Source organism: Phaenicophaeus curvirostris, chromosome 3, assembly GCF_032191515.1.
Source record: "Phaenicophaeus curvirostris isolate KB17595 chromosome 3, BPBGC_Pcur_1.0, whole genome shotgun sequence".
Taxonomy (NCBI): Eukaryota; Metazoa; Chordata; class Aves; order Cuculiformes; family Cuculidae; genus Phaenicophaeus; species Phaenicophaeus curvirostris.
Window position 1 is genome coordinate 21055962 of NC_091394.1, and position 20630 is coordinate 21076591.

Genomic DNA, 20630 nt, shown 5'->3' on the forward strand with positions numbered 1-20630 from the left:
TTCTTGCATCAGCATTAACTACCCACTAAATAACTTTATTTCAAGACAGGATTTTCATTTCTAAGTGTTTAATATAGATACAAAAAACATTCAGATTTTTGTCTCTTACGTGAGCCATTGTCTGCTGTAGAAGTTTACGAGCATGGCTTTCTTGCCCCTGGCCCATGGAAACATAGCGTGTCTCTGTCTTCAGTCTTTTTCCCAGAGCAATAATTGAGTCCGTAGGATCAGAGCCCATGGAGAGAAAGCATATGAGAGGGGTGCGTGGATCTGACTCTTCCCAAGTCTCCTCCAAGTTCAAGATTACTCCCTCTGCATATTTCTCCCCCATAGTGTCAATGATGTATTTTCTTGCCTATATTAAAAAGGTAAATTTAACCTGTGATGCAATCATTTCATACTATTTTCTTCCCAGTGTAAATAAAACCAATAAGTAAACTGAACAGCAAAGGCTGCTATAAAATTATATTAGAAATACAAATAGGCAACAATTTTTTCTTACATGTTAACATATCATTCCATCTTTGAAGATGTTATTTTTTACAGCCTTGTAAGACCACTTAAAACTTAAAAAATAATTACTCTATTACATATATCTGAATGTATTGTTATATATAATGCGTTACACTAAAATAAAAATAATGACCTTATTAAACTTTATAATGGTTTTAATGATTTAAAGATACTATCTTCATTTGACAGCATAACTCCTAATCTTAAAATCTAGTTTTCCTTTCCAAATGCTGGAGAAAAGGAGAGGAAAGAATGGAAGATATGCTTCAAAGGTGTTGGGTCTTCCCTACCTTCATGCTTAAACCAACAATGAATAGTGGTAATCACAAAAATGACTGTCACTAAGTAGAAGGTCCAGAGAAAAAGGTGAAGACCATCTCTGCTATTCCTTATTTATTTCAATAATCATTATATTATTGTTCCTTTTTGCTAAGAAATGAAAAAGCTCTTCCAAGCAGTCTGATACTATCTTTCTTATATTCTTTCCCATGACATTGCTTTTGTCTTAGACCAATATTCTCCCCTTAAACCCTCTGGGTTAGCTCTCAGAGATAAAATAAATTCAGCACTTAGAATTTGATAAACTATCAGTTTTCATAAAACCACCGTGGGATGAAAGTGTATCTTGCCTCCATTAACACAACTGAGAAACTAATTCTGCATGATTCATTTCAGACACAGCACACATCTCAGACATTCATAGAATCATAGAACAACCAGGTTGGAAGAGACTCACCGGATCATTGAGTCCAACCATTCCTATCAAACACTAAACCATGCCCCTCAGCACCTCGTCCACCCGTGCCTTAAACACCTCCAGGGAAGGTGACTCAACCATCGCCCTGGGCAGCCTGTTCCAGTGCCCAATGATGCTTTCCTTGAAATATTTTTTCCTAATGTCTAGCCTAAACTCTCCCCTGGCGGAGCTTGAGGCCATTCGCTTTCATCCTGTCCCCTGTCACTTGGGAGGCCCCTCCTCTCCACAACCTCCTTTCAGGTAGTTGTAGAGAGCAATGAGGTCTCCCCTCAGCCTCCTCTTCTCCAGGCTAAACAACCCCAGCTCTCTCAGCCATTCCTCATAAGGCCTGTTCTCCAGCCCCTTCACCACCTTCGTTGCTCTGGATAAACATATATTTCCAGACAAAATCCCATCTCCATATTAAAACCCTTGAATAGTACTCATTCAATATATTGGAATAATTTTGTTAACACTGCATTGCAACAAATCCATAAATTATCTGAAAAGAATTTCAGAAAATACACTGTAAAGGTCCATTACAAAAAGGTGTTTAGCATTAAATAAATAGTACTAAACTGTAATCCTGTAAGTATTACTCTAATGACACTGAAGTAGACTTCGTTGGCTGTGTAAACATACCTGAGCTATAGTCCTGTCAGGACACCAAGATCTGATAAGAAGAAGATGTCTGAAGCAGTCCAGGGATTGACCGTAGCCGCTAGGAAGTATTTCTTCTTCAGGATTCTCACTATCAAACCAGATTTTCCACTGTTTCTCTGCTCTGGAAACCTGCAGTTATACCATCAAATGAAAAAAACGTACTGCACAGACAAGTCACATTTCAACTGACACTAGGTCACAAATTTTTAATGAGGGTTGGAGACATGTAATCCACACATAGGTATTTGTTTAGCAGTGGTAGTGCACAGATTTAGTGCTATTAAAAAAAAAGAGAGGATAAGCTTTCAGCTTTTAAGCACAAAACTGTAGAACACAATTGCCTTAAGTATTCATATTCTGGAAAAATGAGCTACTACTCAATATTTTCCATTAATGATATCATGGCATAGCAAGGTTAGAACACAGAAATCTAGGCCCAGATAGAGTTTTGAGAACACTAGGCACATATTTGCTCCCCACATAACTGCACAGAAGGTACTCCTCACATATAACAAATGGTATTTACTTACTCCATTAGCTACCACATACTTCATGTCTATTGAGACTGTTCATATAAGTGTATAATTTACTGAACACCCTTTATCTAAGTCTTATTCCATGTAATCAGAGAAATATTGGAACAAGGATCATAAAAGATAGCGTAAGAAAGCAGAACAGGAATGCAAGAAAACTTAACAATGGGAAGAAGGCTCAAGTTGCATTATGTGACTCAAGTAACAGCAACTTGTACCCCAATCTGAAATTATTATAATTACATACGGTATGCAACATTCTACCTTCTTCTTATTTTACCAGGGGGTTTTAAGTTTCTTTATCAATACATGTATCTAAGCAGTTGAGGCCATAACTATGGCTATCTGCTGTCAGTTTCATTCTGTTCTATAAAACAAACCATATGCATTGATCACTAACCAGACAATCACTGTCAAACAACAGATTCATTTTAAAAAACTCTTACTTACTTGATCAAGAATATCTGAAAATTGTTTAAGCTTACTGAGCTCCACCAAGTTCAGCCAAGTCATATCCAGAATCCATTTAGCAGGCTTAGGAGGACAAGCTTTAAGGTCTAGGGAAGCACCACCTGTAAGAAATTAAGTATCACGAATTAGCTATAATTAGAACTTTGGGAAACACCTAAAAAAAAAAGGAAAAGAAACGACCAATATCGAAAATGTAAACTAGATACTGCAAGAGTATTTCACATGACCAAGTCTCCTCAGTCTGGAAAAAGAGTACTTAACTAAGGGAAGATCATGAAGAAATTTGAGTTAGGCAACATGCAAAACTTATTTTCAAATCTCATTTTTCATCTTACTTTAAACCATTTTTTTTATCTATAACAGTTTCCCATTACAAGCTATATTGAAATTACTGAAAATCAAAAGAAAAAAAATTATTTTAAGTGCTTGCTGAAGAATATTTAATATGCAATCCAAACAGTATGCTCCTATGTATTAGAATTACCATGCAATGTTGTCTGTCACCAGAACAGAATGACATTATTTAAATTGACTGGCTTTTCCCATGCAAAAGGAAGCAGCAGGTTGAGCGGAAGATACAACTACAGCTCACAAATTTTCTACAATACAGGTGTCATACTTAAAATTCTTCCATAGTTCCAACCTTTGATAAGTGTCAGAAATTCTTCATGCTTCACTCTGTTCCTCTGTATATCGATCTTCAATGTAAGTAATAATGTGAAAAGAAATTTGTGTTCCTCATAGAGTCCTCGGGAAGCATATTTGAATACTTCATATGTCATATGTTCAATAATATTAGTAATCCTCTTGCTAGTTATTGGGCTTTTGGTAGACCTGTTGGAAGAAAGCTCTACAGTTGAATGTTGATTTGCATGGCTTTATTCAAAGGAATAATACATAAAGGAGAAAAAGCTACAGTTCAAAACTTTCAAAACATGAAAAAATAATAGCTCACAAACACAGAATACCAGACAGCAAGCTAGCAACAACTTTCAGCTTGAAGGAGCAACAAAAATAATTCCTTTCTAACTAAGCCTTTCTGCGTAGCTGAAAATCAATTCATTAATATGCTTTTGAACTACCTAATGCCTAATTCTTAAGGACAGTAAGTACACTTGAGGGTTCTTTGCCTTGATAACTACCAGATCAAGGCTTATGGGTATTTAAAATGACAATTCCTGTCAAGACTGCAACAAGCAACACTCCTCTCTGACACTAGTTTACAACAAACCTTTACAGTACTACAATCACGTCCAGGACTGGGTAAATAAAAATGATACTTATTGGTAGCTAAGTTACCTGGCTAGGGAGTGGTCAAAAAGCCCCAAAAACTGCCGAAGTGAAGTCTGATACATCACATTAACTGTGCTCATCTCAGTAATAAGGAAGTATAAGATGCTACCTCGAGTTGCAACTGAAAGATAGGAAAGAAGACTGTTCAAAGTAGAAATGCAGAGCACAAAACTTTAACTCTCTACAAGCACATCGAGTTTAACACTAATATCAATTGAAGGTCCTTAACTCATTCCACTCTTTACTGGCCAAAAAAAAATTTAAAATGTTAATTTAATCTTCATCTATACATCAGCAAAAAAAAAATCATTTGTGCAATTAATGCATACTATATAATGCCCAGTTTGCAAACGTGAGCATATGTGCAGACCATCTGGATGGTAGATTTCCATATTCATACCATCAGTAGAACACAGAAAAGGTAAGATGGTTTGAAGTACTGTTGAGTATTCAAACAAATTTCTCTTTACAGACTATTACAGGAGTCATATAAAAGTCAAACGAAATATGTTCATTTAATTTACCCAGCACTGATTTAACTTACTTTCAACAGTCATTTAGTTTTAAATACAAAAATTTTAGAAAATCTGCAATGATTTCTGATACACTAACTGTACAATTTTTGATATTTCCAAAAATTAAGGTATAGTACTTAATTCCAGTATTTTTTTCACTCTTTTCACACATTCTCACTTGTCAGATAAAAGCCAAAAGACTGATTAAATGTGCTGACTATAATAATTTAAGGATCTATCACAGGATAAACAAAGAATTCATCCAAACAGATACAAAAAGCATTTACTCGCCCCCTAAAAGAATGTCAAAATGTTGAATTCAAACATACAGTTACCTAAGTACTCTAATGATTTGTCTCACTGACAGTCTATAAAAAGCGTCAACACTTCAACAGCTAAGAAAGAGTATTAAGTTCTCCCAAGTTTCTTACCCAGTAGGCACTTGTATACAGAGAAATGAGAAGTTTAGGGAGAGATCAGATCATTCTGTTTTATAAATTCCACATGAAGCATAATAATGACTATTTTCTCCACCATAACTCAACATGACATCTCTTAGATACATTTTACTTACAGAAAAAACAGAACAAAGTCCCAGCCACTATGGTCTCCCTGGTCCCACCCTACCATTTCTCTTATTCTGAGTACTGCTATTCTAACCATACACTCCAGTCATGTGTCTTTCATCACTTCCTTCACTCACCAGGTCTGTACTCTTCACGGGCTGAGTTGATCTGTACTTCAGTTTCAGCAGAAGTTTGCAGTTTCTGTGTTATTTCCTCAGCAGTCTTCTTAGTATTACTCAAAACAATGATTAGACTCTCATCTTCTGCCAGAGAACTCTTAGTGCTTGTAAGTCGGAACAAAAGATTATCTTCTAGGTCTTTAATTCTTCTTTTGTTCATAGTCACATCTTCAACAAGATCTGTTCTTTCTTTCTCCAATTCCTGTTGGGATACATAGTAATATTTGGAAAACAGATGAGTAATATAAATAAAAATAAAATACAACCGGGTATCTAGTTTTAAAATTACTGATCCTACTAAAACAGTGTAACTCAAGCTTAAGTGCATTAATTTGGGGAAAGAATTCCAGTACTATGTCTGGCAGCAGTTCTATTGCCAGCTTTCCGAATTAGTTACATAACTATGCTTTAATGCATCATTTCAACAAATACTATGAAGCATGCTAATATCACACCCTAATAGCATTAGAAGTTCAGAATAGTAGTTGTTTTTCTTCTCTTTGTTTCAAAGATAAGTGTAAACAACTTTCTAGGCATAGGATTTTATTTCACTCCATCCGATGCCCATCCTCATTTATACCCTGTTTTCCATTCATCATATTGAAAATAAAATCTCAGTAATAATGAGCATCCTTAGACAAGGAATCAAGCATAAAAATTTCAAAAAGTGCAACTAAAAGTATTCCTCCATCAAAAAGGGATAACTTTAGTCTCTCACTATACTGTACAATTGATTAAGAAAAGAAAGCATTTAGAACTCAAATTAAATTTCTTCTCTACAAGTTGATTCCTTTCAGTAATACATGCTGGGTGATCTATATACCTATTTTTTTTTTCCGATGGTCACATATAGAAGACGGACATCTGTAGATTAACACTTCTACCTTTAAAAAAAATGTTCGAAATATCTAGCAAAATAAGTTCCTTGGTGATAAAAGGCCTTTTGGTTCATTCTTATACAACTCTCAAAATTAAACTTTAAAAATGTATTACAAATTAATCCCTCAGAGATAAAAACACTCCATTGAAACAATGCAAAATTTTTCAATAGAGTGAAGTAAAAAGAAAGGAAAAGGCAGAGGATGGGTTAAGAGACTTTCATAAAGTAAGGATAATATGAATCAACAACAAACGAGCCAGATGATAGACATATTAGTTACATCTACAGAAGTACTTCTTCACTGTTTGCAAAAGTCTGGTGCATAGTTTTGACAATGTATCTCCAAAGTTTGAAGTGGTGTGTTCATTTCACCTTTGCCAAGTCCACCTCAGCACTGCAGGCAAGTTGCTAGTATTGCAAAGAAGCACAGACAATACGAAGAAATATATAATCTTTGATATATCACTAGAGGCATCATGAACCTGAGACCTCCCTCACTGGAGTAGCCATCATTCATACAGCTTTGCAATACTGTTACAACTTTTTAAACTGCTTGGGGTTTTTTTTTGTTTTGTTTTCCCACATTCAAAACTTGTGGTTTTCTCACTCCTGCATTCTGCCAATATTCCCAAGTATTTCAAGCAGAAAGTCCTTTCATCTTAGAAAGAAAATGTTTTTAAAAACTTACCTTCATCTCATTATTTGATTTAGGTTCTTTTCCTATCACTGAACAAAAGATATACTGAAACATCATCATTATTAGGTAAAAAAGATTTATTGGGATTGTTGTCATAGAATAATGTAAATGTCACATAACTTAGATGATGTGCTTACAGGTTCAAAAGATTCTAACAAAAACTGATGAAAGTACAGTTAATCCCATTTTAATCAACTGATGCCTCATGGAACTAAAGAAAAGCAGGTAGCAGTTACAAAGCACGACAAGCATTAGGCAAGCTTGATGAAGCAGAAATAGTTTTTAAAAATAAAGAATTAAAAGAATGTTAGCATTCAATTAAATATAGTAATTATCATGCTGATAAATAATTCAGAGTCAAATTAAATTTCATGTTTTCCCGAGTTTGATTTAAAAGATTAAACGTATTTTAGAGTGCAAAGCATTTAAAACCCAGAAAGCTGATTTTCTTCACAAGAAGAGACTGAGAAAGAAGTTGGAAACAGAATGACAAAACAAAAGATTAAAACCTTAAAACCTTAGTGAAAAACTTAAGATTAAAACCTTAGTGAAAAATCCATCTATTAAGCTTTTTGAATACTTTTTACAGATCAGGAGAAGTACACTGTTGAGAGTTTTTTTGCATATCCAGTCATAACACCAAGGATGCAAAAAAAAAATAAAAACCAAACCAAAAAACTAAGCCACAATACCATATTCATAAACTCAAGTAACTTGTACCAAAGACACTATTTCAAATTCAGCTTTAATGGAATTGCTTTCACAAGCTGACATCATTTTACAGGCCATACCACAGAATGCTAGATCTTGTTAATATTCACAAAATATAAAAGCTGTGATATACCTTATACCAGCAAGCTTTTGACCTTCTTACGCTGAGTTCCTATCTTGCAAATTTGTTTAATATGCTAGTGGAAAAGAAATTAGTACCAGTATTCTTATTGGTAATCAACCAATTCTTTGAGATCTACGCCACAGAGATGCTACCAACGGGCATACGAGACAACACAGGAGTGGAAAGTGAGACTTTGCAGCTTTTTTAAATGATGTGTTGTAAACACTCCTTTTCCCTGCTGCATATCTAAATCTCCAGCTCAAAGCAGGTCTAAATAGGTCAGTTGGTCAGTGCCATGTCCAGCTGAGTCTTGAACCTCCCCGAGAATGGGGATTTTGCAACATTCCTGAATAAACTGTTCCTCTTCTTGACTACTCTCAATGTAATTCTTTTTTAACTAATATCTAATCAGAATTTCTCGTGTTCCAACTTGAGTCCATTACCTCTCAGTCTATAGCTTTGCATCTTTGAGAAAAATTAAGCTCCTGTCCTTTCCATGTCCCTCAACCAGGCATATAGCAATAGCAATTACAGGAGGAATTTGCTGATAAAATGACTGTTGTCTTGAGGAATATGCTGTACCGCAGGGCCCAGAAGTGAAGTTTGGCATAAGGCTTTGTTAATATACACATTGCAGTGTATTTCAGGCAGACAGTGATAATTCTATTACATAGTGGTTGACAAGCTGTCACTGATTGAAGCAAAGCTGATGGTGCAATGAAGCTGTCTGACAAAATATGACCTCAACAGATTTCACAATAGGGGAACAAACATGTTCCTCCCTAGTGAAAGTAAACTGGAAATATTGGCAAAATCTTGGCAAATATAAAGTCATAGATGCAGTGTCTCATTTGACTACAACACTGCCTGATCTTATAGTTACAGGGATTAGGTGCCCAATACTTCAAAAAATATCAAGCAGCCTCCCACTAGAACTGCTGATGGCAAGTTTATTGGAACTGTCATCCTGAACTTGGACTTTGCCAAATAATACACCTGCAGAGTCAAAATAGGCAGTTAGCCCGTTTCCTCTTGTAGCAAGGAAGTAACTAAGTTTGAATCCTTTACACAAAGTTATGTTGCCATGAGCTCCACAGAAGAACATTGGTTTTTATTCCAGGCCCTTTTTCTTTTCACAGGTCATTCTCATGAAGTTATAATTCACTGTAGCAGTAAAAATAATCTGAGTATGGTACAGTTGCAAAAATAAACACAAATAGAAACTTCCACACAAATGAGTCAATTTCTCATATGCCAGCTTTTAAATCATTATAAATAGGTTACATTAAGAACAGTCCCAACAGAGAGAGACAGAAAGTTACCTTCCAACATGACTATAGAAAGTTATAAATTAAAATGAAAGTAAAACCTTCTACAAGCAAATATAAGATGTATAGCCAGGAAAAAGACACAATTAATTCTTTTACCTGCTTCTCTGTGAGAATGACTCTGCCCAAGAGTTGATTTTCAAGACCTTTCATGGTCACAGTAAAGTCAATGATGGAGGTTCGAGCACTAATTTCAGGGGAGTAGCCTGGATTTGGCAGTTTTGTAGTAATATAAAGTCTGAAGCCATTCATAATGTCTACTTCCTTATCACCAACCTTCACCTTAAGAAAAGCATTAAAAAGAAGTCCTGAGACATCAAGAACCAGTACACACTGGTATCTTTCTGACACTGCTTGTAGAAAACAAAGGTTACATTTTTCTGTTAAAAGGTGTAAAAACGCAGCTTTAAATTATACATCTGATGCAAATAATTTGTTGAGAATATCTATGGAAAACTTTAAATTACTCATTCACAGATTATTTCAATTTTTAAAAATTGTCATAAGCAAATGGATAAAGAACTAAATAGGTTATATATTAACCATCTATAATCTTAAATTTTATCATTTTTGCTACTGGCATTAATCCAATTTAAATATTAGTTTAATCTTTTATATCAATAGAATTACTAGTCATTTTGTTGAGGACAATGGAGGGTGGGCGCTGTTTCCACATGTTTACTTATTTGTTTTAGCTTTACCTTGTTGGCTGAACTTGTTTTAATGAAGTTTCTTTCCAAAACATTATCAAGTGCTGGGTCAAGCTCTTCTCCAACATCTTCTATCAAAAGAGGTCTTCCAAAAGAAAGGCTGTCTTCTAAGTGAGTTCTGAAATACTTGTGATTCAAAGAAGTGATCTAAAAATACAATCATGAACCTATATATTAGGCTATGCCTAGTAACCAAGCTTTTTGTTTGCTTTATAAATTACTTTATTTAAATAACTGACAAAACCAATGATCCTTTGGTTAGACTAGGATTAAGGCAAAGATTGTGACCACAAGAAAAGGTAGCATAAGTGTACCATATTGTCAGAAGAAAAGCAGCACTGAACATAAAGTTTTGATATCCTATTAGTGCAACTAGACCAGAAAAGCATAACTTTTTACCATGTTAAATTTTACCTTTACCTAACATACCCACACCAAACTGCAGCACTGTCAATTCCAAAATTAAGGCTCTTCCTGCTCCCTTTCCCTCCTTTGAAAATTAGGTGTTATATTGAACAAGCCATTAAACAATCTTTGCCTTTAAAAGTAGTCCTCAGTACAATTGTGATTAAATCCCAACAGTTCCACAAAGCACATTCAGCTTCATTTGTTTACAACTCCATAGTTAGTCTAATCATATTTCTTTAACATAACTAGCTAGGCAAACATTAAAGGGTTCCACACTGAGATATCATCATGAATCTAAGTAGTTTCCCAGTCATACCAGCAGCGCCACTCTATTATCATCCTTCAAACTCCTCTCTGTCTTTTTCAGGGATATATTTTTAGAAAGCTGGTTTATAGGTGTAATCATAATCATAGCAAACAAGGATTTTTTTTCCCTTATATTTTCCCCTGTTTGTATTGATCTGCTCTATCAGACTGCATGTTGTTACAATACTGTCTTCTCTGTATATTTCCAGAATATTTAGCACCTGACATCCATGCTAAGACAACACAAATTATCAATAATTTCTGATTAAAAGGAGATAAAACCACCATGCTGTGCATCTTCATTTTTGAACATTTACATGAACATTTACATGTATTAATCACTTATTTGGGGTTTTTTTCTAATACTTACAGTATTCTGCAAACATGCTTCAGTCCTTAACAGACATTACCTACATTACAGCAATTTATGTTTATGTCATTAAAAATATTCATTACACAAATCGAGTCACTGGTACTAATAAGTTTCAAATGTACATTTTCATATCTAGCAAAATCTATCAAAATATCTCTGAGATATCCTTTATGTCCAGACTAGGCATTTTACATAAAAAGCATTTACTAATTATTATTTGAATCACTGAATTTTAATGTTTCATGAGCTAAGAGTTTCTAGGTATTATGAAAGCACCAGCATTCCTATTACCTGGAGTTCATTTCTGCCTTCCTTATTTTTAATCCAAATTTTACCCTGTGCCTGTGGATCAATTAATAAAGGATAACGAGATGCTTTAGTGACAATTATTCCATTCTGTATGGATAAATCATCATTTGGTAATCCTTGCAGGTTCCATTCACTGATTGTTGGAGCATCAGTCAACATTTCTATGAGGTTCAGGTTGTTACTAAAGGGAATTTTCCTGCCTTTCATTTCTGTTTGCCAGTCATTTAATAGCAGACTGCGGAACTCTTGGTTGAAAGGACCAGAATAAGACAGAAAAGCTGTAGCCAAGAGTACATCACCTTAAAGAGAAAAGGGAAAGAGAACAAAACATCACAATTTCGCCAATTCTATTTGTGAATGAGCTGCTTCCTTCACTAGTTTTCATAACTGAAGAACACACTTTGACCCATGGGAAGACAAATTAACCTTTTTCCCAAGGCTCATTACATAGCAAGACAATGCTGCATTTCAGTAGATGCTACATGTAGGAACCAAGAGATGGGCATCTGGTAGCCAAAGTCAACTCAATACACACACGCACACACACACACACAATTCCAAATGCTAGATCCTGCACAAGCAGGACAAACTTTCTCATAAATTAACAGTTCCATCATTTCCTTGCATAATCATGAGAATAGTCTTAAACAATACTGGGGGGCAGAGAGAGGAGGAGAAAAGAAACTCTATTTAGGAGTATTAATTACAAAAAATAAACTACAATTGCTACTATTACTACTAAAAAACTTTAGCAGACATCATTATGTTGGTATTAAGTGTAACAAGTTTTAATCTTCTGGTCTGCTACAAAGTTGCCCCACTAAGATTCTGACATCATAGGTCACTCTCTTTAGACTGCTGCCTACAAATGTCAGTCAAGTTAAAACATCAATGTCCCAAGCATGCATTGTAAAGCAAAAGCCAATGCACAGCATACACAGTTACTATATGTTTTTTTTAGATATTAACTTTAGTCTCATATTGTACTTTTTTTTTTTTTTACCTAGCAGCGCTTTACTAAAAGAATTAATAATAATTACTTTAATTTTAGCAACAGGAAAGCTAAGCTACAAAAGTTTGAAATTTCATATGCATCCAGTTTCACTACCCATTCCAATTCAAATTACTGATTTCCAAGTACAAAGGAGTGGACAAAAGCTTACCCACTAGCCTCTTGGTTTGCACAGCAAATTCTTTGCTCTGCTCTGTCCACCTCTCTTTTTCACCTGCTAAACCACTTATAAGACTTGAGGCAGTTTGCATTTTATGACGGCAATGCTCAGCATCTTCAAGCAAAGCCTAGTGAAAATGATAAACCAAGAAATATGGTTTACAGTCATGCATATGACAGGCCAGAAAAATCTCTATAACTAATTAAGCCAGTAATTAAACAACAGCTTAAAAATATAACCTCAAACTCTTATATCACTTAGCAGAGGAGGAGGGAAAGCAGAATGTAAAAAAATATATCAGGACAAACTATCAACAATCTCTCATAAATGTGATTCAACTTTTTAATATTTGGGCCCTTAACCTTCAGGCCGGAATACAATATGCAGAATATCTGGTATCTATTAACTCCGTTCAGTTCTGCCCAGAATTTGAAATCATTATACATTGATAACGTACACTAATGAAACTTCATGTTACAGTAGTAAGTGTTAAATAAATAATCCAAATAAAATAGTTTTTGAGGAGGTGGGGGGAAGAGGATCAGTGGTGAAGGAGAGATGTGGGATCCAAAGAGGCAGATCTCAAATAATATCTATCTCTTATTCTCTGTCCAGCAACATTAACATTTCCAAGGAATAACAATGAAATGGAGAGAATGCATAAAGTTTTCCTTAGAGTAAGGGTGGCAAACTTTTTTTTGTAAAGAGCAATTGACCTGTTTTTCTCTCATTGCTTTCTCATATTCTGCCTGCACAATATCTAATTCTTCTTGCTTGGCACCTAGTTCTTCTTGAGCTTTCTGTAGATCCAGCATAGCAGTGGTCAGGCGATTCTCCTGGATTGCTAAATTAGCCTACGAAGCATACAAATATAAAAGTGTTTTCATACATACATCACCTCAAAGTATTTTCTATTACGGATCTCAGAGTTGCATTGTACTTAAGTTTCAAAATCAAATTGGTCAGTAGAGATATCATCATCAATTAAAACTTTTTATTTGAACATTACTACAAACTAACTTCTTGTTGCAGGTAGCTGCAGTTAAGCTGTTCATTGAACATCAGTTAGAAAAAAACAACTAGAAATACTTCTGGGAATATCAGCCATTCTCCAACTAACACAAAATGCTGATCTGGCCTGAAAAAAAAAAGACTGGTGTCAGCAGAAGACCATTTTATTTCTCCAATCCACTTGCTTTGTCTAACACAGGATACTACCTCTAACTACAAACCCGCCTCTTGGTCATTCCTATTACAAACAACCCACTCTATGTTAAAATCATGCTTGACTATGTTCTTCCTGACTTTCATTCTTACTTTTTGACAACTATTTAGACCTGTTTTTCTCTAAATAACACTGATAAACACAGTCTCTGTACAGTTTTCTTATGAACTGAGATCGGAAACTTTGAAAGAACCAGATCTTGAGGGTTTTCCTATTAATTCTTAATTGAGGTAAAGCAATAGCAATACTGAATTAAACCAGATGTTTAAACTAGATTAAACAGCTGTTTTGCCCCCATTCAAAAGGGCCCCAGAGATATAAAATCAAAAAATCTCTCTCATATTTTTGACAACTTACAAGTGATAGTACATTTGAAATATGTTTTACTATAAAGTAACTCTTTGCAAGACAATAAATTGCTATGGAGGTATGCACTAGTTGGAATAAGGCAGCTGCTGTTTCCAGCAGATGAAATCTTCAAGTGTACACAGGTATGAATAAAAAGGAGTATTTGTGTGCCTCACACTGATTAACAGGCTCACCTTTAAAGGTAATACTTCTTTGTTGATGGAAAAAAATACAGCCATAGCTTTGGTCCATGAGCAAAGGCCAGCAACATTCCCACATACTCTCTTGGCCGTCTCAATGTTGTAGTCCACCATTTCAAAATAAGGGCTCAAAAGTTCTACTACTTCTTCATTAATTGTGTCCTTTGGAAATTGCTAAAAAAAGTGCAATATATATCATGTATGTAATACATATAAACTCTCTATATATGTATTTCAGCACAAACAGAACACTACCAAGTTCACAAATGTTCATTACAAACAGTAATTATGAAGTTCTCCATCTGATTTAGTTCTGAGAGCTTGCCAAACTCATTCTACTCTGTTCTATATTCTCACAAAATGGAAAAATGTTTGCCTTCATTTATGATCTTTGCTGTCTTGCACTATTAGCATTACACAGCTAATTGCTGATACAAAATATCAGTGATACCCTGGTTGAAATTCCATTTTCCTTAAGACGAATCTCCTTAAGACGAATTACCTTAACAATCTTCAAAAAGAAAAGGAAAAGCTTAGCTCTGGTTCATAAACAGACATTCTACAAATCGGTATCTTCAAAGGGCAAGCCAGCTGTCTTCCCCTTAAAAACCTCATTAGCGGAATGTGTTTCAATTTTAAGAATTTATTTTGACCCTGTCTTTTCTCAAAAAAAATCTCTTCCATTTTTCACCCTCAAAATTTCTCAGTTTTCTCCATCAAATTTATTTTGATGGTCAAATATATATAAGCATGATCTTACATAAAGATTTGTTTTTATGGTATAATGAAAGTCCATCACCCATGAACTTGAAAAATAGTTGTTCCCTGAAACACAAGTAGGTGTATTTATGCACAGGCAATGAAATCTCAAAAGTCCTTCAGTACAATAAATATCCTTACAGTAGATGCAATGTGAATACTACAAAAATGGCATCCATGGCACTGCCAACCATACGAAGTTGGTTAAGTCTGCCATATGTGATTTCTCACCAGAGACAGGTTAAGAAGCAGAAATCAGAAATAACAATATCTAGTGGGGCAGGACAAGGTACAATTTATTATGAATAGATATATATCAATTTTATTAGTTTAAATTATTATATTCATTATAATATGTTATATGTTTAAATTAAAAACAAAGATTTATTTAGTTTTTACTCTTCCCATTTCCCCAGACATATGCTATGAAAATCCCAAATTTAAAAAAAATCAGTCTGCACATCCTAGTAACCAATCATTCTTTTAAAAACCACTGCTCAAGTTGCAATGCAATGCAAAATCAGGTACCAGAAAAGCAATGTTTTCTGTCAGTGTTAATGAAACAAATAAGTAATAGTTATTCAACCCGTGTTCTTAAAGTTTTGAATTGTTTATCACTGAAAGTAATTTCATTGCCTTACTTATGAGAAACTATGATTGGTTTATGACCTGACTTTGCCAGAAGGATTCAAATTGATTTCATTATGACATACTTTTAAGCCCTCAACATTTTAGATCTATTGTGCGTCGGATTCCTCTTGCATATTTGCTCCCCATGATTACGAGGGAAAACACTGTCCCATTTAACTTAAATTTTAAAAATATCAAAAAGAAAGTTGCACAAGCACCTGTAGGTTCTGTAGGAAGTTCCCTGCTGTCATCAGTTTCAAAGATTCTTGCCATGAAGGAATGGCACAGCATTTTTCCTGATCAATTTTCACATTGTTCACTTTTCGCTGGAAGAGCAGTAACACGCAGTCCATGATACGCATAATGAGGTGAGGAGGTCGACCAAGTGTGCGGACAGTGGCAATATCTGCAGGTTTTATTGTCTATGAATTTAAAAGAAAGGGTGAAGCAATTACTGTTATTATTTATTTAATAAGACACACCAACAGTATGAATCCATTGGAGAAAAAAAATCAAAATTATTTTCATTTGGAAATAGATTTACCTCTAAAAAGCATGAAGCTAGAAGGACCCTCCAACCAGATTTTCACTGCCGTCTCTTAGCAACTATGAGGAAACCTCAGTGAAGACACCTCAACAGCAACACCTAATAGCTTAAAATTACCACGTGTGTTTTTGACAAAACAACTAGCAAAACAGAAACCTCTGAAAATTCTACCTGTTTTTTAAAAAGCAAGTCTATTGATCAGAAACTGAGTCTAGAAAGGAAAATACATTCTGTTAATATTTGGCAAATGAAGGTGAATTAAGGAAACCCATGTGAAGGTCTGATACATATAGACTTTCACCTTCTGATTCATCTTACTGGGAATGTCCCTGTTGTAGAAGTAGCCCTGTGAGAAAAACAAATAAATTATAATAATTTATGAAAACTAGGCCTTATTAAGTAATGCGCCACATACAGAGCAAAAAAGCACTTGAAAAATGGTAACTGCTGATGGGCAGGCCCACTCCTATAAGAAACATAACTTGGATCAGAAGCTTTGTTCATTCACAGGCAGTTTAATCCCTCTGAGTACATCGCAGTGACAAACAGTAAGTAACAAGCTATTGCAGGTGTTATGACATCTTGCTTTGAGCCTAGCACATGCTTCACTGGGCATTCACAAAGGACAATTTTAATTATTTGCGTTTATACTACAAGAAAGGGATTATAAATTATTGCAGAGTATCCTGATCATCTTCCTTCCGTCTGCCTTTTGCTTTCCTTCAATATTATGCTGCTCGATGGGTTCAGTGCGCACATGATAATCCAGCAGGCTTTTTCCAGATATCCATGTGGAAACTTTAACCAGTGTTTCCTAATGACCTTTAGGAAATTCAGCCCAGCCATTTTTGCTACCATCCAAATTATAGCAAAAGAGTTGCATTTCATTTCGATTTTTTATTTATTTACTAATCTCTAGTTGTGCATTTAATGTGCCATTTTTATTGCATGGCAAAGTACAAGTAAATTCTATAGAATTTTAAAAATTCTTCCTCAGATTTAAAAAATCAATCAACAGGTTTATAACCTGTCCTGTACATACCTGTCTCTTAACATAGTATTTAACAGTCCTAAAATAAGTAAAAAATTGAGTAAAATAGCCAAACACAGATTTTTTTTTTCTTTCATCTGGGAAGTGACCTTTATACTTATTAGACATTTGTCTATATTGAAAGCAGAATTCCATTATTTGAATCCCTAACTGGAAATCCGCAAATCTGTAATGACTGTGAGATTGATTTTTGCAAGATGCAGCCCTATACAGACTTGTTCAGGAAACTGACTTGCTTAAAGGAATTTCTGGATTTATTAATGTATGCTGGGAATATAAACACGCATGCTGATAGGCTTGGTTTTATAATTTTCCTTTCTCTTTAAAGGAGACAAAGCCATTTATTATAGTAAATGCAAGAATTTCAACATTAAGTCCAACTAACTTTCCCTACAGTGAAGTCTCACAATAATGTTAGTGTAGCTTTGTCTTAAAATCAATTTCAAGAAGAGCAGTATTGCTTTGGTTTGGTAACTTTAGCCAAAACCAGAAAGTAAGCTTTAATAAGATGCAGGACAGGACACAGGACACTAGTGCTCTTTTCATACCTCAGACACCGCCCAGTTAGCACTGTTTGTTTATGCACTCGTCAGAATACTTGCCCACACCTGGACTTTATTTTTTTACCTTTTTCCTGTAGCTAAGTACCAGGATCTTATGATCTAGACCTGCTATTTTATTCCACTTTTATCAACTGTTATGTCAACAGCCTTCATTTAGGCATTTCCACTCCACCCTTCAAGAATTATAGCAGTCAGATATTTAGCACCTCTCCCTCAAAGTGAAATCATACATTCAGAAGATCCATGAAAACTCATTTATACCAGATTTTGAAGGCTCTGATTTGAAGGAATGTCACAAAAGTCTTTAACTGTTACAACCATTGCAGCCTCTCAAGTGGAAATGAAAACTTCCCTCAAACCACCTTTGAGGTCTACCTATTCTTCAGGTTCTCTCTTCATTCTTTTTCATTTCTTGAGATGCCAGCTCCCTGCTAGCCTCTAGTATTAGATTTACTTCAGATGCCACTACTGCTGCTCATGACAGAAATGCCTTGAGGGACATTCTCTTACACAGCCAGCTGAACATTCATTCTAAAAAAAAAATACTATAGAGATGAACAAAAATGAATATTTTTTTCATCACTAATGATGCATCATGTAAAGATATTGGCACAGTGTTACCACTCTCATAAAAAAGTTTTACAAAAAGAGTATGTTTAAAGACATGAGGTCCCATAGTGAATGCTAGATATTTGGTTAATACCACAACTGACGAGAAAAAAAGGATTTTTTTTTAAAAAAAAAGAAGGCAGAAAAGTGAATTAGCAAACTTACTCAAAATGCAAGTCATTGGTGAAAAGTTAAAATAAAACAGGAGGTTTAGATTTGGATGGAATTGCAGCTGGTTTTACATGGAAAGCTCATCTTCACTCACTACACACAAGCTGTTTTATAACACTATTAACATTCAGTTACTGGTCTAATATCAACCTGCAGCATATCATATATCAACTATAGTTTTAAACGAAAGTTAAAACTTACCCTTTTCCAAAAAATTGCCTACTTTGGGTTTGGTACTCAGGTGGAAAAAGAAAAACAAAATTGAACTGAAAAAGCCCCAAAATACATATATTTATTTGCATGCATTTTCTGTCAACTGATGAGTTAAACAATGCACCTGCAATCTTATATTTGTTCTCAAAGAAGCCCATCTTCTTAACAGTAAATTAATGTTATACATGGTCCAAGTACTAACCTGTAAGGCTGCTTCTGCCTCTTCCAAAGCAGGTTTAGCGGCTTCCAACTTCTCTTCAGCAAAGGCTTTGTCAACTGAGATACTGTCTACAATGGCTTGCGCTTTGTCTTTCACTTTCTGAACTTCACCCTTCACCTTCTCAGCAGCCTGTGCTTTTACAGTAACTTCTTTCAAAACCTACAATGGGAGAAAAGCCACTGGCCAAATATTAAAGAAAACACCTAACTGGAAGAATGTATTAATTTTTGTTGTAAAATTTTAGCTGTTGCACTCCAGAACCAGAAAACCCGAACAAGATTACTGTCATTACTCCTGTAACTTCCCAAGACTCCTTTTTTACAAACACTTAACTTTCTCATATTTTTTCAAAATAGATGACAAAGAGAAAAAAAAAATCGAACAACAATGCACTTTAAAGTCTGTACATACCATGTCAGCTTTTTCATTGGCAATTTGAAGATCCTTTTCTTTTACCTCCAGCTCTCTGCTTAGAGCAGCCACTGACTCAGAGGCCTCTCTCAATTTTTCCAGTCCAGTATTCATTCTGGAGTTAAAAAGCAAAATAAGCCTGTAATTCCCTATGTAATCTACAGTCCAGTTTCCAAACAATTCCATCAATAGAATGAATCACATCAATCAGAACACTAGCAAAAGATGTTTTATGCCAAAAATAAACTTTGTACAGGAACTTTCACACAAGTGTCTGATGTCTTCAGTATCAAGAAAGTGAACAATAATTACATGAAAAGAGTCATTGGGTTGAAATTTTTATTCACTACTAACTCAAACAGCTTGCCATTATTAATGCATATAAATCAAATATTTCAGTTCCATATATGTTACCGTCCCTGTTGAGTTCCAGCTTGCTACTCCACAAACTGTATTCTGTACAGCAGAAAGCATTTTCCAATCACTAATATCCTGAAATACCTGAAATCACTATTTCTTGTTGAAGAAGATATTGAAAAAGCTAATAAAATCAAAATATTGAAAACAAGACCAACCAAAAGAGAGTAACAGAATAATAGCACTGAGATAACACTTTTCTCATCCAGCATTAAATGGCTGTTCAACAGCGGGTTTTGTCTATCAAAAGGCAACTCTTCACTTGGGACTTTTCAGACAAGTTGAAGTGGCCTCTACAGAGGCTGCTGTTGCAAAGGGTAAGCAGTACTTGGGACACCTAAACTGATAAAGCAGAACAGATAAAAAGTAACATCTGAAAAGGCAATTTAGACTATGCAGCTAAGGTTAAGTGAAACAAATTGACATGCATAAACTAATCTGGTACATGTGAGGTGCCAGAAGGTAGAAAACAGGACCAGACCTCTCTGATTTATAAGTCTTCACACATAATGTAACTACATATTTTTAGCTCAATTTTTGCTTTGAAGCCACAGAACATTTCAAAGTGAAGTAAACTAGTTTGAGACGCTCTCTCTTAAAGGATTCCAGATCCCTGTGCCAATTTTTCAAAACTAAGAAAAACATTTTAAGGGTGAAACCAGTTGCTTCACTAAATGCTAATTTTACATTCTCTTTGAGTATTTCTGACATGAAGATAAATCTGCACATAGACTTCATTAGTTTAATAAAGTATCTGAAAAGGAGAATGAATATATAAA

The 20630-nt window shown here is 34.9% G+C and overlaps 1 protein-coding gene across 1 annotated transcript in view; it reads right to left on the bottom strand.

Annotated features, from left to right (window-relative positions):
* Nucleotides 1-20630, bottom strand: part of DNAH5 (dynein axonemal heavy chain 5) — a 121879-nt gene that overhangs the window by 12515 nt on the left and 88734 nt on the right. Inside the window, exons 57-71 of the mRNA XM_069853488.1 lie at nucleotides 19435-19549; nucleotides 19006-19182; nucleotides 15868-16071; nucleotides 14255-14434; nucleotides 13204-13341; nucleotides 12479-12614; nucleotides 11298-11614; nucleotides 9911-10066; nucleotides 9309-9491; nucleotides 5428-5671; nucleotides 4216-4330; nucleotides 3560-3750; nucleotides 2896-3017; nucleotides 1892-2041; nucleotides 110-355 (exon numbers count right to left, since the gene is read on the bottom strand). Of these exons, the coding sequence (XP_069709589.1) occupies nucleotides 110-355; nucleotides 1892-2041; nucleotides 2896-3017; nucleotides 3560-3750; nucleotides 4216-4330; nucleotides 5428-5671; nucleotides 9309-9491; nucleotides 9911-10066; nucleotides 11298-11614; nucleotides 12479-12614; nucleotides 13204-13341; nucleotides 14255-14434; nucleotides 15868-16071; nucleotides 19006-19182; nucleotides 19435-19549 (2674 nt within the window). The remainder of the gene's footprint in view (nucleotides 1-109; nucleotides 356-1891; nucleotides 2042-2895; nucleotides 3018-3559; nucleotides 3751-4215; nucleotides 4331-5427; nucleotides 5672-9308; nucleotides 9492-9910; nucleotides 10067-11297; nucleotides 11615-12478; nucleotides 12615-13203; nucleotides 13342-14254; nucleotides 14435-15867; nucleotides 16072-19005; nucleotides 19183-19434; nucleotides 19550-20630) is intronic.